The following is a 13,355-nucleotide window of genomic DNA, read 5'->3' on the forward strand; positions in this document are numbered from 1 at the left end:
TACATATAAGAGGTCCATGTCGGATTAAACAAAATCGGAATTGTACTGAAACATAAAGTTGCATAAAATATATTCAGAACGTGGCTAAGCTTTTCATGTTTTCAAAAAAAAATATCCGGGCAATTCTTTTAAGGCCTAAACGTTCAAAATATGTCATTTCCTTATAATAATACAATATAAATGAGCACTATTTGGTTATCATTATACTAGTTAAGTATGGTATACATACAATATTGTATACTTTATTTACTCAAGTAACTTTACTTCTACTTAACGAGATTACTTTTGACTGAGTGTCGGTTTTAGGCCTCTTTAGAAATCGTTGGTCGGAATATAAATTGTTTTGTGTTCAATGACGAGCATATTTAGGTGTAACACGTACCTAGTACGTGAGGGTGTGTGTTCGAAATTTCATGTCCCGGCACGACAAGCAAAATAATTCCACTACTGAATTCTGTGCTTTATCCCCGTCTACGACAAGATGATCGCTTGAGGACGACACTGCACCTATAATATAATGAAACCTCATCTCACATTCCGTGCAACCAGTGCCGTGGATCGGTTGTAATTTTGAATTTAAGTGTTTGTCGGTACAATCATGGACATGCCACGAAAGTCATCCAACTGGATGCTGCTTCATCCTGTGGTGAGTGTTTTAACATTTATTGGTAAATAAATGTGCTGCTAAAATACACCGTGTGCGTATTGCATTCAGTATATCAGGATGATGAACCTGGAGGTGGAAGACAGTGAACAAGTCCATGCTGCTTTTCTTGTTTACATGGATCTCACTGAGGGTACGTTTGCCACGAAATTGAGCCTCGTTGTTCAAGTACACACGGTTGTGTGGTCTTATCGTTTGCAGTGCGTCACTGGAAAGAAGTGTCTTGTGTTAAAAGTGACAAACTCATGCTGGTTTTGTTGGAAGCGAAAGAGACGGAAGGATCAGCCACCCACTCAGTTCTGCCACTGCCTGTGCATCGGTCATTGAGCCACAACGAGTGAGGGAGACGCATTTTCCTCTTTTTACACAACTGGAAAGCACTTATTTTTTGTTTAGAGTAATTCTACATATTTCCATATGTAAATCAGCAAGTCAATTATCAACAAAATGGTAAATGCTACTGTTCTCGACTGGATTATCAATTACCATACATTCTCATAAAGATGTTGCTAAATGGTAGGATAACTGTATTAAGTATGACAAATAAGCGGTAGGATAACTGTAATTATGACAAATATCTCTTTGGGAACATATTCACTTTCAGGTTCACTTGTGAAATATTAACCGCCTTCCCGAACAGTATACGACAGGTTTTGGACAGAGGTTTTCCTATGTTGCTGTGTGCCGTGGCCTCGGACTCCACGCTGGTCTACCAGAGGTTGACTGACGGTTTGGTGACCCCTGACCCACCAGCAGGGCCCTTCCAGGATGTGGGACGCAGACAGCACAGAAAGAGACGACAGCAGCAGTCGACGTGCAGGGGGACGCAGAAATGATGGTACATCTGTTTGGACATTTGGTCGCATTCAGTTTTCTGTGTTGCGCTACTAGGATGCTGAAGGAGGTTAAGATTCTGAGTTATAATAAGTCTACCTGATCAGAGGTCCGATGATCCAAGATGTTTCTTTCAATACAAAAAAAATCAGATTGCGATTGTGTGGTAAGAATATCTTGACTTGGCATGGAAATATTGACCAGATCTGATGGATCATGGAATTATGGAATTATCCTATGAGAAATGTAACTAGTCATCCATGGACCTTAGTAAGGAAGGATATCAAGGTTATGGAATAAAAGTGCTCCATTGGCTTTCTATTGTAATGTACCAAAAGTGGAGAAATTAGTTAGTGCAGGTTGAACTTTTACTTTCGATGCCAGTTTTACTCAACACATTTGGATCAACAGCAGTGGAGATCACTTATTAAAAAAAAAAACAGCAATTATTTTTTTCTAGAAAAACAAAATACCAACATTGACTGACACAGTAACACTGGTTCGTGAAATACAGAGTCCGAACAATGTGTGACTTCACCCCAAGCGGGGTTTCATCTGGACGCAGTATTGAAGCAACTGTGTGAGTGTTTTAAATGTGAGGTGATAACAAGAAGCAACCCTGAGCCTTGTGTCTCATAAATATATTTGGAAAAAAATGTTGGTAGACACACAGACATTTCGTTTTGGCCCAGAAATTGTAGAAAAGAGATTTATATTGTTTCCTGGAATGCAGAAGCCAACTTGGGAACCTTTCAGGCAGGCATATGGGCGCAGTGGGCCTCGTGCATGAAACATCTGTATGCACAGTTCACTCTGCTGTTAATTTATTTGTTTTTAATGACTGCGCATAACGTCTCCATAAGCCGCATGGAAGCTGATTTGAAACATCAATGAAAAAACAAAAATCACGAGAACATGACTCAAGGCAAATGAGTTTGATTTGCTGAATACATGTTTGTTAACTGTAGTTTTTTCCGATTACTCTGTTGAGAGGAACACTACTCTGACACCCTTCGTGTATTGGGGCATCCAATTTAGGTATAATTATTATACCCGCATACATATATTGACGTTAAAAATCAGTACGATTCATGCATGAAGCCCATATTTTCTGACTTCTCGTAGACTTCTTCTATACTGACTTTGAGGCAAAGTCCAAGCATGGGAAGAGTTCCTCTTGATCCCAAAATCCCTGACATCCTGTGATGGCTTTTTCAATAAAGTAAATAGAACCAAAGTATTCTCCAGAACTCCTGAACTGTCTTTGATTTATGGTCGCTGGATTAAACAAGAAGGAGCTTCGTATTAAGCAGGCTAAGGAGCTTCGTATTGAGCAGGCTGGCAAGACGTTGCTCAGTGAAGTTTTGCCCTTCCATTTACATCGGTGGAATGATACTTGCCCATTGGAACACTGACATCCTCTCCATCTGATGGCTGAAGGATGCATGGGCACAGTGCTAGGTCATATCCTCCTCCTCGGAGCAGTAATCCCTGCCCTGAAAGTAGTATAAAATAGTATTATTACATAATCACAATAAAACACAGATTTTTATCATCTTTCAATGGAAGGTGGAAGTCAGTTATTTAGATTTAATGCGATGGTGAGATGAGAAGGAAGAAAAATAATCCACCCATTTTCACCATGTAAAATTTGCAATGTGAGCCCAATTAAACACAGATTTAAAGGACAACCGACGTCACTTTTTTGTTTCTTAACTGACATCAGAAAAACATTTTATAGCATCTAAAATACCCAAAACACGCAGTATGGTATTTTTATTCAAATGCAAAACACCAATAAAAATGAGCTGCGAATTGGGCATTCTCAGAAAGTCCCGCCCCCAGTTCGTAACATCACGCCAAGACGTCTTGCATTGCTGGAGAATCAAAACAATGGCTTCAGATTCGGAGAATATGCTTTCTTGTTACACATCCAGTTATGAATATGATTCAAATAGTTCTGAAGAGGAAAGCATACATGTTTGCAATTGATTAAAGAAGTACTTGCGTATCAATTCGAGCCGCCAGGACTGCAATGTAGCGTCCCAGAAAATGCACAAGATGGCGACCGAGCTGTTGCGAGGAATGAATCAGCCCGTTTCCACTGCTGATAAATTCCTCACATGGAGCTTGCACGCCCTCTTCTGGCGTAACACGAGGTTTTCAGACCAAACAAGCATTGACGTGATGGAAGGACTGCTACAATGTGTCCTTTTTTTCGGTCACCAACTCAAAAACAAGACTTCCGGAATATTCAAAACAAGTCTTAAAACGTAAAATATAGCTATATGCGGTGGAATCTTTGTAAAATACGCTCAGTAGAAGTCATTTGAAGCCATTTTACAAATTATGGACACAACTTGTCCGGAGACGTCGGTTGTCCTTTAAATTAAACACATTAAAATAGAAATGCACAAAGTACACTTTTCTAAAAAAAAAAAGATGACAATACAATTTTTAAGAAACACATTCTAAAAGAAGAGTAATAAAGAAAAATCGCACGATGGTGCCTTGAGTTCTTACAAACTCGAGATACGAGTTATCGATGGAGGCAGCAAATTAAATTCACTATAAGCAGCAAATTAGCAAACAGTGAACAATTCTTAAAAAAACGTCGAGGTATATATAGCCACTCCCACTTGACATTTAAAATAACATTAAACAAGAACAGCTTTGACTTGTGGTACAATAAACTGAACAGCTTTGCCCCCACTAGCTTAATGCTAACTTACACGTAATTGCAAATGCTAATGGTTAGCATCGAGAATGGCAATGTTATACCCTTGAGGTACACGAATATTTTAACACACGCTGAAGCAAAAAGGTGAAGACATACTATCACAAGACTTACGTTCATATATTCTTAATATTCTCCGTAAAACGACGAAATAAAATATTAAAAGCATTTTATCAGTTACAGAGCAGTGATGGCCGCATTATACCGCCGACCGGTGGCCAAATAGCACATAACGGAAGTCGACAGAAGAAATTAAATTAATTTCTTTACATTGTCTAAAACAACAACAACAGAAAACTTGACTTTCCCCCTGTTTTTAAGTTGGAAGCTCAAATGAACACATTTCCATTCATTTTAATTGGATAATTTGAATTGTTTGTGTGCTCACCAATGAATTGCGTAAACTCGCATCTAAAGGCACTTTATTTCCAATGAATCCACTATTATAAACCAAGTTGAATGATTGTGGTCCATTTATGGCTTGTGTTGTCGCATAGTCACTGGCCATAGATTTGCATCAGTCAGGATTCACCTTGACCACATCACTCCCTCTTTATACAAAGATATTAACCTAAAAAATGCCATGTCATCTCATCATACCTTTTCAATTTTCTCATCAAGCATCCTGAAAAACTCTTGCTGGCTGTCTGAGGAATGAATGCTCCTGTAAGAAAGAAAACAATGCAGTGTAACATGACCGTCCCCAAAAACAAAATCCATAGACAAATGTGATGTTGATGTGATGATCATATCCAGTGACTCATACAGTATCTTTCCATCTTCATTTGATCCCGTCTCATCCAGGTTTTGACTTTTTCCAAGCAAAGCACTTTTCTCCTGCAGGGCACAAATAAATAAACATTGTACTACTGTAGTATAGTCAAATAAAAAAAACATACCATGCTGTCCTGGCCATCCCCTCCTGCCTCTTGTCCACTGATGTACTTGACTTTCTCCTCCCCTTTCATCTTGTACTCATCTGCGAGCGAATGGGAAGAGACAAAAGAGGCAGAGGGGAGCACATCTCCTTGTATTAATCCACAACACCAACGCCCGGTTGCACCAATCCTCCTTCTCCCCTCGATTCACATGCGGTTCTCACACTTCAGTTCTCGGCTAAGTAATTATGTGCTTGATTTCTCACGCTGCGACCCAAATCCTCTCCACACAAAGCTTGGCAAGCGGCAAACACACGAGGTGTCAGCCCGATTCTCCTCTCGCCGTGTTTTCTCTCACAATTGCATGGCCACCACTTCCTCCTCTGGCTCCCACGCGTTCAGAGAGTGAGGAGATAAAATATTTGCTGCATCCAAACATCCAACTATTGTAAGAAATACAAAATCATTCCTTTGCAAACTACACTAAAGTCTTGTTATATCGATATCGGATATATCGATAGTCCCGGTTATATCGATACTATTTCTATGCATGCATGGAGAAAATTACATGCAAACAGGGTCGGATATATCGATAGTCCCGGTTATATCGATATTTTTTCGGACTCCCTTGAATATCGATATAACGAGACTTTACTGTATTTGGACAACCAGGATCCCTTGGCACCAATTACTACTTTCCTACTAGTCAAATATTGTCAAAAAATGTTTATGATTTAAAAAAAAATCTTCCAACATATATTTCTCTACCACGTCAGATTTGCCCAAACATTAAAATTTATAATCATAATATTTGGGGACACTTGGTAACCAGTATACATTAGCAGCAATTACTACTTACGTATTAGTCAATTCTTTGATGTGATCTTGTGACATCTTGTCAAAAATGTTTACGATTAAAAAAAATATCTCTCTACCACATCAGGTTTGCCCAACAATAATGTTATTATTATCATTAATATACTGTATAATATATATATATATATATATATATATATATATATATATATATATATATATATATATATATATATATAATAATAATAATAATTTCATTTAATCAGCATCAAAAATATATTTGGGGACACTTGAAGGCACCTGTGCTGCACACGATCAACTGACCAGAGAAGAGGTCTCCATTGCTGTGGGCTTTGCTCTGGTCCTCTTCACTGTTGGGTACTGCAGACACCTGCTTGGCGGAGGTACAGCCCATCTCCACCTCCTCCTCCTCCTCCTCAATCTCGCTCTCTCTCACCCGCGGGCATCACGGTCAAGTCTGGAGACAAGAGAGAGAGTGAAGAGTGATGTACTTATATAAAAATAGAGCTATTGGAGGACCCAAAAAATTATTCTGGTTGATTCAACTCCTGTATGTAAGTAAAGGTTTTTAATAAAAATACAGAATCTGAAATGTACACAGATTTACATTTGCAGCGACTCGTTTTTTTGGTGTTGTTTTTAAGTTGAGTGTTACTTTTTTATGACTATTATTTTTGTAAGTGCCAAGGTACATTTACCAAGGCAATTTTTGGTATGAATCATACTTGTTACTTTTACTCTTGCCACACTCTTAAAAAATAGAAGTACTCTTAATTCAGCAGAATTTTGGGTGATTCAATCCACTTCCCACCACTGCACACACGCCAAGGGAGACCATTTGAATACCCCAGCATACACCAAGCACAACATAACCTCTGTAGCCAGGGGAATAAACCTCTTTAAATTGCTCATTTTCCAAACTGTGCTGGAACAATTCCCTCCATTGAAACCACTCATTTCTCATAATCAATTAGTCATGAAGCAGCAGCACCACCACAGCCCTCGTGCAGTTTAAAGCACATCTCATTCCAAGCCCTTATTGGAGTGACAATGACTAGCCGGGCTCGGTTCACGCACACCAGCGCTGATCTTGCCAAAGAGGGTGCACGGTGGTGCCAGCTGCACCTAAACAATGGATCCTTTTTTCCGCTCTCCTTCTCCAGACCTTTCAGTGGGGTCATTGATTATTGCATCCAGAGGTGGGGGTGGGGTTCTGTTACACTCTCAAGGATTAAACTGGCGGCTGCTCCATCCACCACAGACCTGATCTATAAAAGTGCGCTGCATCAGGCTGCGGGCCAGGGATTGATCCCTCTTGATGAACAAACTGAGAGTCCAGCCAGATGCAGTTATCTGAGCCAGACACAACTATTTTTTTAACTGTAGGGTTGACTGCAGCCCACAATCACTCATCAGTTGTGATGAGTGAGAGATTGTAAAGTATGAAGGCTCTGATTTCATTTCCTAACTAACACCGAGGCGGGCGAGGGTTATGCCACATATAAATAGAGGGGGGAAACTGCCATTGCGCATGACCACAGACGCGACGATTTTAAACTATCCATGAAGATAAGCGTAAAATTACCTCTCGGGTGTATCCATGACTAAAGGGTCAGTCCTCAAGTTTCAGATTAGAGAGGGGTTTTGGATCCAGACAGACCGCATCTGCGCCTCTTGGTTGGAAGCAGCATCCGAAGTCGAGATGGAGTCAATCCGTCTGCCTGCTGTCTAGCCGGTCGCTAGATGATGCCGATTATACCCCGAGCTCGATACAAATACACATCCAAACCATACAGTGCGAAACAATGGCATTAAACGAATCTAGTGCCCTAAAAACAAAAAAATAGATATTGTTTTCAAATCGACTACGCGCGACGGTCTTTTCAACTCGACCGAGACATTCACCACGGAGTTGCATCGGCTGCAAATGTAACACGGAAGTATTTCACCGGCGCACTACTCATTTCCGTCCAACTCCTTTCTTCCGCATCGCCAACTTGACATTCAAAGAAACTTCGTGAAGTTTGGCGTCTCTGGGTGATAAGTTAACGCGTGTGAATTTTGGACCAACGGTAGGATGATTTTCCTGACAATGATTGCCCGTGTGGCGGACGGATTGCCGCTAGCCGCATCCATGCAAGAGAATGATCAGGTTTGAATGGAAAGCTAACTCTCCTCACCAAACCCCTTTCAAAATTTCAAACATTTGACAGTCGTTTGCCAATGCAATATAATATAACGACGATAAAATAATACCTCGAGTTTTTATTATGTGTATGAAAATTCGGCGTGAAAATGTTTTTTTATTACAAGTTTAAAATACGTGTTGAGTGATATTCATTCTACTTTAGAACAATCTCACGACGAGGCATAAAAGGGTCACACAAAGTATATATGCTGAAATAATAATAAGTATTTCACACGTCGGCCTGTTGAGTTTAATAGAATTTCTTGTATGAATGCCAAAACGTGCCTTGTGCTACGTAGTGAAGAGGAACTATTTGTCACCCATATGGACCCAAACTGGATACCAACCAAACATTGCATTGTCAATCATGTAAATGCTATCTGAAGGCATTCACTCCTCATAAATTAAAAAAAAGAGATCAAATTTGAAAATGGATCGAAGCTTCACTATAATGAAAAGCTGCAAATGTGAATTTCATTTGATTTTCTCTGAACTATTAAATGTAATGTTTTGTCCTTGCCAGTCAGGAAGAGACCTCCAGCAGTACCAGACTCAAGCCAAGCAGCTGTGCCGCAAACTTAATGCTCAAAGTCCAGACCGCTGCACGCTGGAAGCAAAAGACATCAGCTTTCAGTACGTCAATATAGGAAGCATGCTTATGAAGTACAGTACTTGTTCACATTGATGTCCAGTTCACCTGGTAGCTGAATGTCCAAAATTGTATTTTTATTTCAGTTATTTAATAGCGGAAGGTGTTTGCTACCTGGCCCTTTGTGAGCCACCTTTCCCCAAGAAAATTGTCTTTGCCTACCTGGAGGATCTCCATCAAGAATTTTCTGACCAGTATGGAAGGAAGATTTCCACAGTGACAAGGCCATACTCCTTCATCGAGTTTGGTAAATATACCTTTTGTTGCACATTATAATGTCTCCTCAACTCTTAAAGGACAACCGACGTCTCCGGACAAGTTGTCCATAATTTGTAAAATGGCTTCAAATGACTTCTACTGGGCATATTTTAATAAGATTCCACCGCATATAGCTATATTTTACGTTTTAAGACTCGCGCTGAACATTCAGGAAGTCTTGTTTTTGAGTTGGTGACGAGTCCTCACGTGACGTCAGAAAAGGACTGCCTCCTGACCGTAAAAAAGACGCATTGTAGTGTCTTTCCATCAAGTCAATGTATTTTGCTGTACTGTTTTTTTTTTGAAACCGTTGTTACATCCGAAAGCCGCCAGCAGAGGGAGTCCAAGTTCCATACAAGGAATGTATCAGCCTGTGGAAACGGGCTGATTCATTCCTAACTGGAGCTGGTCTCCATTTTTCTGCGTCTTTTGTGGGACGTTACATTGCAGTCCAGATGCCTCAAAATGACATGGAAGGACTTCTTTAATCGATGGCAAACATGTATGCTTTCTTCTTCAGAACTATTTGAATCATATTCATAACTGGATGTGTAACAAGAAAGCATATTATCCGAATCTGAAGCCATTGTTTTTATTCTCCAGCAATGCAAGACGTATTGCCGTGACATCACGAACTAGGGGCGGGACTTTCTGAAAATGCCCAATTCGCATTTTTTGCAGATTTTGGACACTTTAACTCATTTTTATTGGTGTTTTGCATTTGACTAAAAATATCATACTCCATGTTTTGGGTATTTTAGATGCTATAAGACGTTTTTCTGATGTCAGTTAAAAAACAAAAAAGTGACGTCGGTTGCCCTTTAAATGTTATATTTCTTGCAAACGTCCCCATTGTGGACTATTAAATGCTTTTTGATTTTGATTCATCTAGACACATACATCCAGAAAACCAAAAAGTCCTACATTGACAGCAGGGCCAGGAGGAACTTGGGTAGTATCAACACAGAGCTGCAGGATGTACAAAAAATTATGGTGGCTAATATTGAAGAAGTTCTTCAACGCGGAGAAGCCCTTTCTGGTAATGTTCTTTTTTTTTTTTAGTTCTGACCAGGTTAGAAAAAGTAATCACATAATACTATATAAAATCTTGTCCTGTCTGTTTTGAATCATTACATATTCAAGGCCATGCTCGGTGAAGCTCACTTCAACATAGTTCTTTAGCTTCAAGATTGTTCTCTTATCGTGGTTATATTTTTACCCTTAAGTGTGGCTGTGAAAATCTCTAAAGAATCTGCTTTTTTTTTACCAGCCCTTGACACAAAAGCGAGCAACCTGTCCACCTTGTCAAAGAAGTACCGCAGCGATGCCAAGTACCTCAACACCCGCTCCACTTATGCCAAAGTAGCTGCTGTGGCAGTCTTTGTCGTCACACTTATCATCTATGTACGCTTCTGGTGGCTCTGATGGAATTTGGACAACGTTTGGAGGGATTTCTCAGAGAGTAGCACATTTAAGTTGATTATCACTGTGCCTTTAAATAATGAGGTAGAGTGCATTGGTTGTTACTATAGGAAGCCGTTTGAGCACCGATTCAATATCGATCTCCTGGGTAATACTCTTGTGCGCTCACATGCAGGAAAACTGTGGGTCGGGGTATTAAATGCTCAAAACATCATATGATGATGGCAAACGTTTCAACGGTGGCCATTTTAGCGAAAATGAGTATTGAGCGACTTTGGGGAGCGGCTTGCTTTGCAAGTAGGCTTGTAGTGTGTTTAAAAAGTTCAACCGTGCTGAAGAGTCATGTTTACATGTTTGTTTTAGGGTGGGGATATCTAAGTTAAGCCTTAAAAACTGTGACAAAATGTTCAATGTTAACAAATAACAATGTTGTAAATCTTAAGAGATTGAAAATATATGCCCAGATGTTGGTGTTTTTCTGTCAAATTCATTCATATCAGTACTGTAGACAGGTGTACAATGTTTACACAGCACATACAAAGCCTTTTGTTAGACGCGCAAGTACTCCAAATATATACAATCTGATTCATTAGGAAAAAAGCTTCGTTTTACAAAAAGGTGATTAACACAAACTTTACCCCCCACCAAAAAAGTAGCATCACAATATTACTCAACAGCCTTCTATGGTTCAAACAAAACAATAGCATCTCTGAAAGTTTGCTCAATTTGTTGTTTCACATCAAATTCTACTTGATTATATCAAAAGCAACTGGTTGGCAAACCAAATGTGCACTTTTTTAACCATATCAGATATTGCATAGAAATGATGGAGACGAGAAATCTTGTGTTTGAGAGCTGTGAGTGAGACTTGTTTAATCTCCAGAGGTTTGTGGGTAGCAAATAATTTACATCGATGGGTCATTTTCTCCCTCTTCATTCGTTTAACATATCTCGTTTTATCTGGCTTGTTGCAGAATGAATTTAGCACAAAAAAAACTGTCATGCAAACATGTCAAAGTCGTCTCTCTGTAAGAGAAGAAGGGGCCAATTAATAAAAAGGCTGATAAAGTACAGTATAACTTTGCAAGTCAATCTTACAGCAACACTCACCTCATCATTGTAATTCATGACATGCTGTTTGATTTTTGAGGAATCCACCCAGGTCACAAAATCTTCCATATTTCTGCGAACATAAAAAAATATATCTATTTCCTACATTCCCAAATCTGCAACAGTTTGTTTCAAAGTATTTCATGATAGATTTTGAGACCTTGTGATGAGAAACGCTGGATCTGTGATGACTTCCGGGCCCACTCTCACATCTGACAACGAGTCAAGGTCCATTGGAATGTATTTTCGCCCGAGACACAATCAAAACCATCCAGTATAAACGTGCAGAGATTAATAAGTAGTGAAGGATACGTCCTTGCTCAATCAAGGTGATGGCCGTTTTCAGGTTCTGGGCCATTCGAAGGGTCAGCATAATGCAGGGAAGCCTCCTCCTGTGGGAGTGATTTTTTTTTTTACAGGTTTTGATAGAATCAAAAGGGATAACATTAAACACACTGTTAATTATGAAGTTGTGTGCAAATGTGTGTGATGGGGAACAGTTTTGCGCCTCAATTTCAATGTTTGAATTGTATTTGGGGAGCCAAAAATTTGAAAGGTAGTAATTGTTGCCTTTAAATTCAACGGTGTCATTAAACTACCCCTCATCACTTTTTTTACCGTATTAAAATCAATGGGAAGTTGTTTATTCCTGGCTCCGACCGCAGCTGGAAATTTGTATTGTTTCAATGTCTATTTCATATGAATAAAATCTATGGAAAAGTAAGGCCACACCAACGCACAATAATTCAGTCTTACCTGCAAAATGATGAAGCGGTGACTTTCTCCGTCAGAGACAAATTCTGTTTAGTGGGGATAAGTCCAGTGCTATAGCTATTAAGAATCACAAATGCACGAGTTATTCTCATCATGGGATTGTTTACAAATTGACCATTGAAATCCTTATTTTGGCCATGAATTATATGTAATGTGCAAAGTCTGCTATATATTTGAAAAAAATAGTCATACAACTATCCCTTACTTACACAAGAAAATATATTCCTCTTTTCCAATTACACTTCAAGTTGCAAATACACTACTCTAATGTAAATTTAATTCCAAGTACAGTACTGAACAATTGGGCAAGCAAATCGAACGCACCTTCTTACACGAAGGTAAACGACATTGTCCCCGCGTAGGTGCGCTCCAGTTGCCTACCCAGACATCCACGTTTGTAATTGGAATGATGATAAACCAACATAAAGTATAAACTTCACCCGTTATATACTATTCATACTAGTTTGAATGGTCTCACAGTTTTTCGAGTAGACGATGTGTACTCTGAGCTCTGAATCCATCTTTCTCATCCAGGTCACGAATTTTCTGTACCAGGTCCCTGATGTTCCGACTCAACTTGTTGTACCTAAGATAAACAAAGAAACAATAGAAAAGATAAATAAACAATCATTTTACTCTTAAATTCATACGTATGTCTCCTTATTTTTATATACACAGCGAAAATGCTGCTTACTTTGTGTAGTCCTCCCTCTTCTCGATACGGAATCTCCTCAACACTTTGACCTCGTGAATGTTGTTGTCCACCTCCCAGTTTATAAAGTCCACCTTCTTGAGTAATTTCTGTTCGTGGTACTTTAATTTCCGGACCATTTTGTACTATTTAAATATTTTTATATTTACTATTTTATCCCACGCGTCGCGCGGTTTGAGACACAGGAAGCAAGCTTTCTTCTTCGTTTGCGAAAACCCGAACCTTGATGTTAAAGAGTGCCACCTCTCGGCAAAACTCGGAAGTTATTTTTAATGCACCGCTTTACACAGGG

At 39.4% G+C, this 13,355-nt stretch overlaps 4 protein-coding genes across 5 annotated transcripts; 2 read left to right on the forward strand and 2 right to left on the reverse strand.

The window, feature by feature from the left end:
- Positions 1 to 384: 384 nt before the first annotated feature.
- tsen15 (TSEN15 tRNA splicing endonuclease subunit) lies at positions 385 to 2,736 on the forward strand. 2 transcript variants are annotated; one of them, XM_089009149.1, is made up of 5 exons: positions 385 to 646; positions 716 to 797; positions 866 to 1,001; positions 1,305 to 1,502; positions 2,624 to 2,736. In XM_089009149.1, the coding sequence occupies exons 1-4, from the start codon at positions 599 to 601 to the stop codon at positions 1,498 to 1,500; spliced, it is 462 nt and encodes a 153-aa protein (XP_088865275.1). In that variant the 5' UTR covers positions 385 to 598; the 3' UTR covers positions 1,501 to 1,502; positions 2,624 to 2,736. The 2 variants fall into 2 exon arrangements, with proteins under 2 accessions (XP_088865275.1, XP_088865274.1); XM_089009148.1 differs by having other exon boundaries at positions 1,305 to 2,736.
- LOC148891509 (uncharacterized protein C1orf21 homolog) lies at positions 2,310 to 7,868 on the reverse strand. Its single transcript, XM_089009151.1, has 6 exons — positions 7,536 to 7,868; positions 6,254 to 6,407; positions 5,135 to 5,214; positions 5,002 to 5,072; positions 4,836 to 4,899; positions 2,310 to 2,994 (listed from the first exon to the last, which is right to left on the reverse strand). Exons 2-6 carry the CDS (start codon positions 6,342 to 6,344, stop codon positions 2,956 to 2,958), a joined length of 345 nt encoding a protein of 114 aa, XP_088865277.1. The 5' UTR covers positions 6,345 to 6,407; positions 7,536 to 7,868; the 3' UTR covers positions 2,310 to 2,955.
- Positions 7,869 to 7,924: 56 nt separating this feature from the next.
- On the forward strand, positions 7,925 to 10,953 carry sec22ba (SEC22 homolog B, vesicle trafficking protein a). The gene is made up of 5 exons (XM_089009145.1): positions 7,925 to 8,102; positions 8,662 to 8,771; positions 8,874 to 9,034; positions 9,938 to 10,084; positions 10,316 to 10,953. Exons 1-5 carry the CDS (start codon positions 8,028 to 8,030, stop codon positions 10,468 to 10,470), a joined length of 648 nt encoding a protein of 215 aa, XP_088865271.1. The 5' UTR covers positions 7,925 to 8,027; the 3' UTR covers positions 10,471 to 10,953.
- Positions 10,497 to 13,281, reverse strand: imp3 (IMP U3 small nucleolar ribonucleoprotein 3). The gene is made up of 7 exons (XM_089009146.1): positions 13,046 to 13,281; positions 12,830 to 12,937; positions 12,334 to 12,408; positions 11,890 to 11,969; positions 11,738 to 11,789; positions 11,578 to 11,650; positions 10,497 to 11,493 (listed from the first exon to the last, which is right to left on the reverse strand). The coding sequence occupies exons 1-7, from the start codon at positions 13,180 to 13,182 to the stop codon at positions 11,467 to 11,469; spliced, it is 552 nt and encodes a 183-aa protein (XP_088865272.1). The 5' UTR covers positions 13,183 to 13,281; the 3' UTR covers positions 10,497 to 11,466.
- Between the last annotated feature and the right edge of the window lie 74 nt (positions 13,282 to 13,355).

Source organism: Hippocampus bargibanti, linkage group LG11 (genome assembly GCF_051943395.1).
Source record: "Hippocampus bargibanti isolate YZ-2025 linkage group LG11, ASM5194339v1, whole genome shotgun sequence".
Classification (NCBI taxonomy): domain Eukaryota; kingdom Metazoa; phylum Chordata; class Actinopteri; order Syngnathiformes; family Syngnathidae; genus Hippocampus; species Hippocampus bargibanti.